The sequence below is a fragment of the Balearica regulorum genome, chromosome 3 (assembly GCF_011004875.1).
Source record: "Balearica regulorum gibbericeps isolate bBalReg1 chromosome 3, bBalReg1.pri, whole genome shotgun sequence".
Taxonomy (NCBI): Eukaryota; Metazoa; Chordata; class Aves; order Gruiformes; family Gruidae; genus Balearica; species Balearica regulorum.
In genome coordinates, this window is record NC_046186.1 from 23104338 (window position 1) to 23118822 (window position 14485).

At 39.6% G+C, this 14485-nt stretch overlaps 1 protein-coding gene across 23 annotated transcripts in view; it reads left to right on the forward strand.

Annotated features, from left to right (window-relative positions):
* Positions 1-14485, forward strand: part of DLGAP2 (DLG associated protein 2) — a 466376-nt gene that overhangs the window by 384254 nt on the left and 67637 nt on the right. For all 23 annotated transcript variants that reach the window (XR_012834403.1, XM_075747313.1, XM_075747324.1 and 20 more), the window contains one exon: positions 11168-11379. Coding sequence is in view for 22 of the 23 variants with exons in the window: in XM_075747313.1 (XP_075603428.1) it covers positions 11168-11379 (212 nt within the window). In the remaining variant the exon portion in view is untranslated. The remainder of the gene's footprint in view (positions 1-11167; positions 11380-14485) is intronic.

The window sequence follows — 14485 nt, forward strand, 5'->3', positions numbered from 1 at the left end:
CAAGGTAAACATACCAGAAGGTACAGTGAATGAGTCAGCACTAAAAAGAAAATAGCATGTTGTTCTAAAAATGACTTCAGCCCACTCCTGTCTTCCTAGTGCGTTTAAGTACTAGCGTCATCCGTTACAGCACTGGCACTGCTAAGCATGTGGGTAATAATGTCAGCTGTGTACTCTGCACAATGAAAGAAAAACACAAGAGTTGGTGTCTTAAAAAAGAAAAAGAAAAAAAACAGCAGTTTCAACAAGGCTCTTTGCTGGATTAAGTTATGCCTAGGTGGAGAAGAGCTTTGAGGACAAGCTAATGGATAAATAGGCATTAGGCCCTCTGTTACATTTTTCCAGGAGCTCTGCTGGGGAGAGGATAGAGTCCCACAAACAAGACCATTGCCCTCAAGAGGCACGCCACTGCTTCCACTCTCCCCCTGATTTGCAAGGATGGATGGATTTGAACTCAATGCACCTTTCTCAGCACTTCATCTTTGTGAAATTAGATTGTATCTGTTTGCTTGACATAAACCCGTATACGAACCACAGAAATTACATCCAATACTCTACCAACTGGTGCATAGTGTGGAGTTAGCCAGAGCTAGCAGAGTTTTGATACAAGTGTTCAAATCACTATCACCCACACTGCCTTCACAATGATTTATGACCAGCCACCACTCCAGAATTAACTGGGTTGTTTCCACAGCAGGAAAAGCTAGTATAGATAGTAGGGTAGCAGGGTAATCTGCATCCTAAATAAGAATGGGCATGTGCTGTACCATTTAAATTTCTACAGCCCATTACAGTCCCACAAGGATGCCTCAGCTAGCCCTGTGCCCTTCCGGTCAGGAGTGGAGATGTGCCAGGGAGACCTGTAATGCCCAGACAATAAGGGAAATGATGGGACAGTTAATGCCCCACAGTCCATTTGCAGTGTTCATGTCAGCCTGCAACATCTGATGCGGCACCTGGGGCCACTCTGTGGAGGTACTCCCATACAGTAAGGGTGTAGTCCTCCCACACAGAGCAGTGAGCTCAACCACTCGTCCTTGTGCCTTATAATGCTCTCTCTACCCAGCATATCTCTGAAGTATTGCACTTACGATTTTAAGAACCTTAAAAAGGATTAAATCAAGCTGACATTTACCTGTATTTACAGAATTCTGATGGTTTCGTGTGTCACAAAACCCAGAATACTTCTTAAATGCCCATTCCAAGGGAAAAAGGAAAATAAATAAATAAATACATTCAATCAATGATGGTATAAAGCCCTGACCAAACAGTTGTCTCAGACTACTGGTGTCTTGAATTACGGTGTTAGTCAGTGACACAGCAGCGCACTGCTTCCATACCCACGTACTAGGATGCTCGTATTGGCTGAAATGAATTGCTGAAGCTTTTTTCCAAACAAGAGTAGAAAGATTTCAGAGTTAGTATTTTCTTAAAGCTGCCAAAACAAGTCCCTATTACTGTAGAAATGTCAAAGCCAGGAGTGGAAAAGGGAGGCCGTGATCCCACTGCCCTTTAATCAGGGGCAATTGTCCTGCTTTATAACGTTAGTACACTGTGTTGCCAAATTGTTTTTCGACGTTCACCTCACCGAAGCTGAAGGCTGACCTTTGCAGTTGTTACCCAAAGGTGTCGCTGGGTCTGAAGAAGTTTTCAGCCAGGAGTAACTTATTATTTTATATGCTCAGGCCAGTTGCATCTGTCAAGCGAGACAGCCGGGAACACACGCTCAGGGCTGTAATGACCGCACACTCTCCCATGCTGCAGGCTTGCTGCCTAGGCTCCTCTCCTGAGCAGTCTACGCCACTTTTTCCTGCAAGCAGGTAACTGCAAAAAATGGTGAAGCATTCATAAATGTTGCCTTTTTTTTTTTTTCCCCACCTGGTTTTGGCCATCCTACAGTCCTGTGCTTAAAGGTTGTTTTTTAAAGTGGAGTTGCACATGCGTTTAAATGGCTGAATATCTATATGGATAAGGTCCCTGGTACTACTGGTAGGGGAACTGATCTTTTCAAAAGTGTGCAGATAGTTAAGCATTACCTAGTAGCTAGACAGGAAAAACATACCCATTTCACTCTGTGAGCTAAATAATTGGAGTCATCTGGAGTTAACTGTTCACAACTGTCAATCATTAGTTAAAATGACAAAAATGGATGAGTGGCAAATATATCTATTTTATATAGCCTTTAAAATTATTTATGTTTTAAAGATATGCACTATTTTTTTCAGTAGTAGCCCTATAGCAAATAGGAAAAAAAAAAGGTGATATCATTTCCTGCTTAGGTTAAGCCAGCCACTGTTTACTACAGGCCTTCTTCTCTGTCAGCCCTGGGTATGCTGCCTTTTAGGTTCTTCTTCCCTGTCTAGCCTTTTAATAGCTCTGCAACGCTGGAATCCTTGCTACATCTGCAGTCTCCGTGGTTTTGGAGGTGCTGTGCATTCTAAGTACGTTGGGAGCACCTCTTCTTTTCTTCCTTTAAGGGCATTTTTGTCTCTTAGTCTATGCTTCTGTGACCATGAATGTCTCTGGGGTCTAGCCCCACTCACACAGGTAATGATAAGGTGATAACTCTGAATTTCCCTTAGTTCTGCCGTGGTAAAGGCAAAGATATATGCAGAGGGACCTACAGGTGATTTTGGCTGATTGATAGGTCATGCAATATTGAGTGTCTGGGCTGAAGGGGCTGATGACACTTTACTTTCCCATTTCTGAAAGTGGCTAGAAAAGGATAGAATAGTAAGGCACTGCAACACCTGCGCAAGCATTGGACGTGATGCAGCGAGGACACAGGGATGCAGGTGGCCCCATGTGCATAGGAGCACGTGCCTCGTGCTCAGGGAATCTTGTCTCCCATTCAGTCAAAAAAACAGACTGTTTTTCTTCACTGTGCTGTGCCAATAGCTGGGCTCCATCCACCCTGCAAATCTGGTTCAGGCAATTCAGTCTACCTCTCCCAAAAATATCTGCCAGGAAAACTTGTAGTTAGCTTCTGTTGCTGATATTGTGGTCCCCTGGGCCTCGTCTGCTGCCCTGTCAGTCAGGCAGCCCAGCTGGCAGGTACATTCCTGGTTCCCCTTTATCTGTAGTGAGTGACAAGCTGCAATCCAGTTTAGGTCTTCAGCCTTTTGAGGCTTGGTTTTAGCAGAATTTGCATTGTAATTAAATTAATCCAATTTATAGAGAAAGATGTAAAGGAAAATGCAGCTATGAGCTGGCCCAAAAAGGCAAAGAGATAGAAAAAGAAACTCTGGGTACATGATGATGGCAAATTAATTGGCATAAATGCTGCATTTTGTGGCAAGCACGAGAAGTTCCAATTTTTGCTCCTTGACGTTTCTGTGGACCTCCATTATTAAAATAATCACTACCTGATGCTACACCTATGCTATCAAACCGCATAGTGTCAGGAAAGGTACCTTGGCACTGCATCCTGATCCTCCATACCGTTATGTGGCTCAGCCTGTCTTGGGCCTTGTTTTCATCCAAGCCAGCCAGTATTTCCCTCAGCAGTTCCTGGGTACAGCTCAGGACTTCGCACAGCCCAGGGACTGTTCCTGGTAGTCACACTGGTTTGGAGGCAAACATTGCTCAGCAGTGTGGGTGTGCAGTGCTGCAGGCCAGCTGACCTCTAGGCAAGACAGTGGGTTTTCATTTATTAATGTATCGCAGCCCTAGGGTAATCACCATACCATTTTCATCCTTCTCTCTCATTAGTACTGATGATTGTGCAGCAGCACAGCGAGTTGGAGCAACTCACCAGTTCAGCTGAAAAGTTATCTTTACTTATCTTGATTATTGCTGTTAGGGTAATGTTCCAGGCAGCACTCTAAGTGACTTTACCATTAGTAGCATTTCTTGAAAAGCTCAATATTTCTTAAGGAAAACCTACCCCACTTGAGTTGATGACAGCATAATTTTAAAGCAGCTTAAGCTGACCACGAAGCAGCATCCTAGGTAGCTTACCAAAGGAAATGTGCCACCAACTGGAACCCAGGTTTCTTGGTTGAATCCCTACAGTTTTTGTGTCTTAGATTGAGAGGCTATATATATATAGGTTCTCATTTAAGTACAGGCCAAGCACTCCCTTCAGTTCAAGCTCATCTCATATCAAAGTTTTGGCACAAGATGTCAGTGAGCTCCGGGCTTAGCAAGCAAAAAGCACTTAGAGCATGGACAAGCCCGCCACTGCTGTCTGACAGCAGCTCACTCCACCATGTCAAAACAGCACAGCGTCCAGAGGGTCCCAGAGGAACCTAGCAACGTAGCAGAGGATTTGCAGGTGGCTGAACTGCAAGGGTCTGCCAGCAGCATGAGCACAGCGGGTCATGAGGTGGGAATTCGGCCTACATTCATCCAAACAGTATAAACAAAGCCACAGAGTCCTCACAAAACTATTTACAGTATTTAACCATCCTTGGATTACAATTCATATTGTTGCTGGAGAACCAGTTAGGAAAAATAGTGCTGGTTCTTTTTTTTATTATTATTATTTCATCACTGTTGAGATAAGAGTTAGAAAGTATTATTTAAATGAAAAGAACACTGTTCTGTAGAAAATATAGAAGTGGTGACAAAGCAATCCTGAGTACGCTGGACAGAAGTCCTCTTTCCATCAAGGATCAGTTAGTGCAGCTTTGCTTGGAACTACACATGAAAAATTAAAATCAGGCGGTAAGTAATGCTGGTACTGGTTTGCCTGTTCGAACATCTCCCAGCTGGAATATTATGTTTGTGTTCTGTGATCTGCGTGGGCGTTCAGTCCATTCCCAAATCCCAAATTCCTGAATTCAAGCTGTTTTCAACCCAGTGTAAAGCAAATATTGTTTGGGATCTACGTGATTTTCTTCCTCTTCCTGTGATACTATGGCTGTTCACAGAAACGCTTGGAGAGAATGGCTGGCAAGACAAAGATGCCTCTTGGCTTCTCAGATTAGCTCCTGCCTTGATGGACAGTGTCAACAGACTTTTGGGGAATGCTGCAAGAACTCTTTGTGCTTCTGAGCTGTAAAGGAGTTCAGGGAGTTGGGGGTGGCATGTGAAAATTAAAACTAATTATGAGGATTGGCATTGTTAGTGGTGAGGAGGAGTCCCTGGCATATTTTGTAGAAATTTTTGAATGGCTTCATTGTGTAATTCATATTCTTTGAACAATGAATCAGCACATTAAAAAACCTACAGAAAAAACTAGTTAAAAACGCGCATTAAGAATGGTGTTGAGGTGTAGACACAAGGTTAGCTACTAAGGAAACAAAGTTTTATTTTCAGATACTGCACTCTTCCCTCCTGCAAAAAAATATACCAATAGGGTCTAGAGTCCACAGCCAGTAAATAGGGGAATGTCACTAGTGTCATTAACTTCAGAAGAAAATTCTAGTAATTGGTCAGTGTTCCTTCTTCAGCAAAATTTTTGAAAATACAGGAGGTCCAGCTCCCACCTCTCATTATACTATCAAGGAAATTTTCTACCATGCTAAAAAGCATTTCTGCCTGCCTTGCAAGATTGTCATCTACTTTCATCTACTTGCAGCTGTGCATAAAGACTGCTTTTCTGAGGCTCCAAGAAGGCGGCATGATTTAAGAGAAAATCTCTTACCTACGTTTCAGATTGTGTACTTTTTTTTTGGTGTGTGTGTGGGGGGGTGGGGTGTCATCTTCTTGACCAGGCTGAGAAAGCATCAAATTACAAAAATTACATCTCTACTACATACTGTTTCATATCTTATCCTTCTTCATATCATCTATAGTCTAATTTCATGCACAGACAGCTTTTGCTTCTAGTAAAATGTGAAATTTGTATTACTAAAATAAGATTTAGGTCATAATGAATATTTCAGTGCATTTTACATCTGCATGCTAATTAAATTTCACAGGACTCCTGTGAGGTAGGTAATCCTCATTTTAACCTTTGAGAATGAAAAATATGAAGAAGTGATAGTCAGCTCCCTCAGCTGAAGCCATATATTTAGAAGTGCTTCATTTTAGATAGTAAAGTGATATTCCAAATTTTAAGCAGATCAGCAGATTAGTGGTAGAACACCTTTAAAATTCTGGGACCTGGGAGCAAATGCCATAGAAGTGAGTGGAACAACAGGTGCATATCTGTTTTGAAATGCCAGTGGCTGCTGCCAGTTTGATTCCTTTAGCTAAATCCTAAACTGAAATTAAAAAAACCTTGAATTAATAGTGGTCAAAGTCCAGAAGAATTCATATTTCATTAGTTCTTCCAGTTTTGACATCAGTATGTCTTAGATACAAGGTTGGGTATTCACGCTGCTAGCACTAGTTCCTGAATGGGACCCTAGATTACCTATCTCTGATTAGATACAAGGAAAAACTTGGAACAGGTTGCCTAGAGAGGTTGTGGAGTCTCCATCTTTGGAAACATTCAAAACCCAGCTGGACACAGTCCTGGACAACTTGCTGTACCTGACCATTGTTTGAGCAGGAAGTTGGACTAGAGACCTGCAGAGTCCCTTCCAACCTCAACAATTCCATGATTCCTAGTTTGTTCCAGATGTCTGGTGAATTCATCCCTGTTTTCCCTGACAAGATGCTGTTGCTTACACACAGAATCTGTACAATCTGAGAATTGGGGACAGACCTAATGCCGAAGTTCAGGCGGCGGTCCGAAATCCTTTTCTTCTGACAGGTCTTACCTGAGCAAAACCAAGACACCCAACAGGAAGGACTTCTAACAAAACACAAGAATAGTGACTTTTCTCCTAAAACAAGGATATTTGTTTTCATAGTAACAAAGTTTCTAAATACGCACTGTGAAGATGTGAGTTCAGTTTCTTCCTTAGCCTGTACAACGTCAAACCCCCATCTTCTCAATTCCCCTACTTGCATTCTGAGCAGCAAGCTGTAAAGCAGTTTGGAGCAAAGGAACTTCTTTCTCCACAAGTTTATCCCAGCACCCTTTCACATAAAATTCATGTGAGTGTTTGGCCCAGGGACTATAACTAAGCTCCTTCCTTCCAGGTAAGTGCCTGGACCATGAGGCTGCAACACAGCCTTTCTTGTACATGAAGTCCTTCTCTTCTAACCAGCCCTCCCCAGGCAATCTGTGAGTGTTTAATGAAAAGGCCATGAATTACAAAAAGAGGAGGAGAGCACACTAGTTTATTTATCAGCCATAAGTCTTCTCCTTCCTGAGCACTCCAACCATTATTGATTAGAAGGTGAGCAGTAACATCTCCCACTTCCACTGTCATTTCATCCTGCAGGGAAAGAATAAGGCTGCTCAGTTATTTGAAGTTATTCTTCAGAAGATGGTTTTTAGGCTGTGAATGGGAAATGACAGAAGGGCCTTTCTGTTGCCTGTAGTCAGATACAATAAACCCAAGAAAGGAGAAGCATTTGAGATTTTTCTTCACGTTTTGCATTTTGGTTGCTAACTAAAGGGACCTTTTGGTTCCTTTTGGACGCTACCCTGAAGGAGCTAACTCCCCTAAATGCCTTTTATGGGGAATTTAGGGTCCTACCTAAGGTTCTGGAGTTCACTCTCACGATCAGCTCCATAAAATGTAGTAAATTTTAGGTACCAGGTGCTTTAATAAAATTGGCCCTAGGTGACTAATATAAGATATCACACTGAATCAGTAGCAGAACAATTAAAAGATCCCAAATTTCCTGAACCCGGTTGTGCTCCTCACAGCAACAGTGCATGAAATTTATGAAAGAGACTCATCATTTTCTGTAATAGTTATAACCAAATCAGCAGCCGGTGACAAATTTAAATGAAAAGATCCAGACCTTGTCAGCTCGTTGTTCTTACAAAAGGAAATTCATATGGTAATATGCAGTCTAACTCCTCTGTGGATAGAAACTGCATATACAAAGATCCATGTTAACATCTAGAACAGGAGGAAGGCCTTTTTAGACATTATAAATATCAGCACTCATCACTATATGCAAGTAGATAATTAGGGTAATTATTCCCAATTAGCAGCTGCAAGCCCTGCAGATGGGAATTTCAGAGGCTGGTAACTGTTGTAAGAAAGCATTTCTGCAAGCTGCAAAGCCCTTTTACTCTTTTGGAAAATACACATTTAATGACCCTCACACATGCTGTTAAATATTTTTGTTAATATTTCAAAATAAAAATCTTTCCTGCACTAGTATAATACTTCTTTTCTTTAAAGCTATGTTGAGGTCTGAGATGGCCTGGATTTGGAAAAAAATTTCCAAGTATTTAACCTATCACTTAAAGTAAATGATGAACCAGACCAAACTGGGACTCAAATTTTGCTTTGATTCTCAGTCCATGAGGCAAAACAATGTCAAGGGCCCTTTCATTGGCTTTTGAAAACAGCAAAAGAACTCCAGTTGTTTTCCTAGGCTCTGCATGAAGCCTTCTGAGAGAACACATGTTGAAATTCCTTGCCAGGCTCCAGAACCACTTTCCCTGTGTTCACTGTATTCTGCTCCTTTGAATGGCTCAAGGGTAAAAAATACACGTATTTTAATTGTGAATATTATTTTTTCAGTCGTAAAGGCTTCTGTGATAGTCAACAAGTTACTCTGATTAGAAAGGGATTAGAAAGGGGGTGTTTGTGTATACCGTGAGTACATCACAAGCAGAAATGGACCAGGGCTTCTTCAGTTTTAACTTTCATGTGAATTCATTTAACTTATGAATTCAGAAAATGAAATAAATGTAATCGACTAAAATAGTAACACACATAACTGTATGATTCTGTCCTCATGAAGCTCCTTATCACAGTGAAGAAACTTAATTTTTTAGATACTTCAATGTAAAAAATCAGTCAATCCTATCTTTTAAAGTAAGATTTCAACTTCAATCAACAAATACGCTTGTGTTTACTCATTTAAATCCAGTCCTTATCTAGTTATTTGAACATGGAATTTCAGACAAAAGAAAGTTGAGAAACTAATCATTTTTTGTATTTAAGTAAGTAAAAGGTTATTGATCAATGTCTTTTTAAACTTTCTATTTAATTAACTTTGAGCTAAAATGAAGGAAAGAAATTTCAAGCCAAAATAATTATTATATTAAAAAGTTATGAGTTTTTTGAAGAAAGAATATTAAGACTGAACATAATAATTCAGCTTTAGTACAGAAAATTGAACATTTTAACTTGCAGTGGGCACATGTAGATGCCAATAAATGCTTTTTCAGCATTTGGGTTTTGTTTTTAGCTATGCTGTAAAGAAGATTTAAAACTGAGAGTATGTTTGTATGATATCAATTATTTTTTCTTAATACAGCTCTCTAATTCAGATTTTTACAGTTAATAGTATTGCCAGCTGTAGATTAAAAAAAAAAAAAAAAGCTTAAGAAAATATGTTTATTCTGTATGTTTTAGGAGTCTGGCTATTAAAACTATCGCTACACGTAAATACCTTTTACGTCTCCTTGCATCTCAAAAATCCTTCCTCCAACATTAATCTCATACTTACTAGGTCTTAGAAAGGAAAGGAGGATGATGTATCACATTTATAGGCTTCAAGTTTGGGAAGATTTTTCAAGCTCCCTTTCCAATCACCATCCAAAGCTGAATAATATGAAAAGCTTGTTTCTTTGCATGATCTAATCCATATTTCATCTAGATTCATGCTCTGTCCATTTATTTTGTATAAGAATATAACTCAGAATTTTTTTCTCTGATATTTGTCTCTAACATTTTTCTGATCTGTGCTATCGGTTTCATCTCTTCTTACCTGACCTCATCTTTGGTCTCTCTTTTTTCTCTCCTGAGCTCGTTTCTTTAATTTAATATCTCTATCTTTACTTGTTTGCCTCCTTTTAAAACTTCATTTCCCCCTTCATCCTGTTTTAGGGCTCAGAACACCAGGTCTGTTCACCTGGTGTGTGGCTAATTCATGTATCTTGAAAGGGCAGTAAAAATATGACAGGCAGACTGTCTTTGTTATTTAAATCCCTTCTCCAAGACCGCTGAAACCAATGGGAGCATTTGCTTCAGCTCCACAGTGAACTCTGTCTGTAGAAGGTCTCAAATATGTTTGACTTGAAAGTCTTTATTAGACATCCTGCTTTGCAGACAGTCCTTAATACATGTTTAACTGGAAGTTCAGATTTATAGTATATTGGTAAGTAATACCATTGTACTGTTTAATGTATATGAAATCATTATGTTTATAAAGGATTTGATGCTGCCAAGTGCATCAGCCCCAGTCTGCTGATGTATTCTGTCACATCCTTCTTTTTAACCAAGAGTCATTATAATGATTTCAGAGAGTTGCTTATATCCTTTAAGTTAAGTAAATGCTTAAGTGTGTCTCTGGATTAGGACCAGAGGACTCAGCACCTTGGAAGATTAAACAAAAAGCAAAGAATCAGCAATACTGGCAGAGACAGGCTTGCTGAGTTTATCCATAAGTTTTAAAACAAAGCTGATTTCATTTTGGATTGGAAAATCTACTCCTGCTCAATTCTCTGCCAATTTGTGGTGCAGAGAGATATCCATCCACCAACTGTGGATTATCTGACTACCAATCTTACTATTTGAAAAGAAACCTCAACTGCATGAAAGCAGCCTCAACCAAATGTATTAATAATTAACTGGCTATGTTCCTGATATGTTACAGCCTCTATGAACTATTTTGCAGTTTCTAAATAAGAAAAAATACAAATTGCCACCTTTTTTTTTTTTCTCTTCACACAAGTTTGCCCTAAATCAGAATCCTATCCATTTATGCCAAAATCACAGCTTAGTTTAACTTACATATTTCATTCACCTTCCTGAAAAGCAGCCAAAGCCCCATACAGGGAGAGCTGGTGAAAGACTCCGAAGGACTCAGCTTTCAATGAGTTTTAGGTCTGAAACACCTCATCAACTTACTGTTTATCAGCTGCAAATCTGCATGCAAACTTTTGAGAGGTTAAGCTAAGCTACTTCCTGAAATCTAGAGCATGTCTGCAAATAGGTATTGCAGCTCAGCTCACAAACCATGAGTTGATTGTTCCTTAAGTTCCAGTGTTTATAAACTGAAAATTTCCAATCTTGAAGTTGGAATTAAATTGCCAAATCAATTGGGAACCTTAGAAATTTCTTTCTATGTTTTCTGTTTCTAAAGAATAAAAAATTCATGACTTGTCTTTGTAAATTAAAAAAAGAAATGAAGTATTTAAATATAGGAAAATAATAATGCACATTTTGTGTGTGTGTTTTATGGTGTCCATTAGGTACCTCAGGATGAATGGGGAGGATACCCAGCTGGTGGGAAAGACGAAGAGATCCCCTGCAGAAGAATGAGAAGTGGGAGCTACATTAAGGCCATGGGAGATGAAGAAAGTGGAGATTCTGATACTAGCCCCAAGACATCACCAAAATTAACGGTTCGACCAGAGTCATTATTAAAATCCATTGGACAAAGACCACTGGGAGATCATCAAAAGTAGGTTTCACTATACCATGTTATACACCTTCCTGAAAGTTGCCATAACGGGTATTTTTTCTTTGTGTCTGACTTGGTAGTGGTCAGTATCCATAAGAAAATATGATACTGTAGTTAAAAAGCTAACTTTTGTGTCTTTGTTTTAAATTAGCTAGTTTCATGTGATTACTGGATGAAAAACTGCCATCTTCCTCCATCCATGTAACAAACCTGCTATTTCAGAAATAGTTTATTACGTTTACTAAAGGAAACATATCCATATTTTTACCAAAAGTTTAAAATTCTGAATATTTTTTCGGTAGAAGGATTGTTTTATATTATAATTATTTGTTATTTCATTGCTTTCTCTGAAATAGAAAATACACTCTATTCTGTACTAGGTATAATAACAAATACATAATTATATCACATATTGGGCATCTCACACCCTTTTTATCGGTACAGTGCTTTATGTATCAGCTATAGCGTATCATACTAATTTAAACACATTGTGGAGGATTTTGTTTGACTGGGGTTTGTTAGGTTTTTTTTCATTCTTACTACCTACAATATGACCTATTAAATAACAAAAGCAAATTGTAAAACTATAGGAAAATATGTGTGTGTGTATATATATATATGTTTTCCAATAGATCTTTATTTTTTTCTCCTTTTTATTCTTTCAATATATCATTTTATAACTAAACTCTAAGTATACTTCTGAAGACAGTTTTAAAGTAATAGCCTGATTTCAAATCTGCAGCTTCTATTAATGTGACTGGGTGTTTCTCACGGCTTAGAAAATTGATCTTTTTGCCTGGGAGAAATACATAAAATGAAGAAATTAAGAGTGAAACCTTTGATCAAAGGTTGTTTATTGTTCTGTAGGTAAAACCATGTATTGTATACCATAGTGACTCACCTTTTCATAACATAAAATAAAACAAAACAAAAACCTTGGGCAAAAATCTTTTTTGGCTTAATTAAATTGAATTCTTTAGCTTGCAATCTGGAAGAAAACCATCAACTTTCACTATTACTGAAGCGAAGAGTTTACAACTATATTGTTTCGCATAGCTTGCTCATGCATCTCTGTAGGCTCAATTCAGATGCACTAACAAATCTGTCTGTACCATGAGCTGCTGTAAGATTTCTGACATACCATGAAACAAGACTGGTGGGTCTCCGCTCTTGATTGGCAACTGAAATCCAGGCAAGATACCTTATGACATCTCAGAGGGTGCCAGAGAACTATGTTTAGGCAACCAAGCCAAATTCTGAATGTGAATCTGAAGGATTTGCTAGAATATTAGTTCCAATGATGAAAACATGGCCTATAACATAAGTATTGCTGGCAGACCTATACCTGACTGATTTCCAAAGATGAAAAGAAAGGGTTTAATGACTGTGGTTGGAAGCAACATTTGCATTTTTTATATGCTCAGTCATTGCACCTGGGCTGAATTTTGGGTTTGAGGCATGCTGGCTACATTGACTGGTTCAGTCTGAATTTGAGAAAGTCCCCAGGAAACAAAAAAGGTGGTTAATTTTCAGCTTGTGAGTACATGTCAGTGAGAGGATGAGGAGCCTGTAATTTCTCAGCCATGATGGAGACATAGGCTGTGAATTCTTCAGTCCTGGATTTTCTCATAAATGGCTCTGAAAGCTGTGGGTCCCACAAAAGGGCAGTTATCTTCGTGGAATAAGATGTGCTAAGGGAGAGTGATCTAACGTCTGTGGCTTGTTAGGAGTGACCCTTCTGAAGGCAATGGGGAAAGAGGAGATAGTCAGCTTTCTCAAACTTCCACACATCGACTGGCAGTCTTCCTGCTGGACAATTAAACATTTCCAGAACACAGACCTGAGTACAGAAACCTGACCATGTACACTGAGAAGGTTTTGGAGTAGTCCCCAGCAGACATGTCGCCTGGGTCTATTAGCACCATCCCAACCCCTGCCTGGCCACGTTCTGGGCATTGGTGTAGGCCAGGGGTTATTCCCAGCTGGCAGTTCAGATGCAGCCATCCTCTTTTGGAGGGTATGTCATATCCATACTAGTACCACAAACTAAAATCTTTTCTCAGAGACTGTTCTAACTTTCCAAATACTTGGACCAAATAAAATATATTCTATTCCGTTCTTTGTTTTTGGCTGTGGTTGGGCCTTCCCCAAGTGAACGTAGGTAACAGCATAAATTTTCCGGCAAGTGGCAGGTCTCAGTGCCTGTCCCAGACCCCCACAGCCTATGAACAGCATCTAGACATACGTATTCAAACAAAGAATATGTTTCAACAGAAAAAGTCTTTCTGATCTGTTAAATCCTGAAGGCAGGTGGTTACTAGTAGGTTAATACCAAATGGTGTGTCTTCTGTCAGTTTTCCATGTATTGCAAATACACTGCTCAAAATATAATTGGGTAAAACATGGCTGCGATGCTGATGCGGTATACTGGGGTTGACAGCTGCGCCTGTTTGTGGTCCCGAAGGATTTAATGGCATAGTTACCACTAACTGCAGTCGGAAAAGGAGGAAGCGTTTTCTAATACTGTGAAATATTATTAGGGGCTCTGTTGAGAATGTGTCACAAATACTGCACTAGGAATAATTGAACAGTCAGGCTGCTGCTGACAGATACCTTTTAAATCCTTCTTTTTCCCTTAAACTGAGGGGCAGCACCTTGAATCTGCCAGCCTAACATACACAATTTTTTCCAGTGAACTTCAGGCAGGAATGCGACAACTATTCTGGTTCTTATACATCTTTCTTGAAAAAATAAGCAAATTTCAGCAACCATTAAGCAGACAGAAAATTTCTTGTCTCACAGAAATACAAAGTGCTGATCCTACACCTGGTGTTTCACCACACGCCATCCCTCCCGGTACGTCTCTGTCTCCCTGTCACTGTGGTTACCTTTTATGTCTGGCAGATTTCTATGAAGGATGTAGCAAGGGATGATGGTTATGGAGCCTTCCTTCCTCCTTCGGCACAGCTCAGTAATCCCCATACCCTTTGTACTGCTGATCACACTGCTGAGAGAGAAGCCAAGGTTTTGAACAGCATTCCTGCATACATAGCAGGGCTGAATAGCATTTCTGGACTGTATTATGAGAAATTACATAATTCAAGAT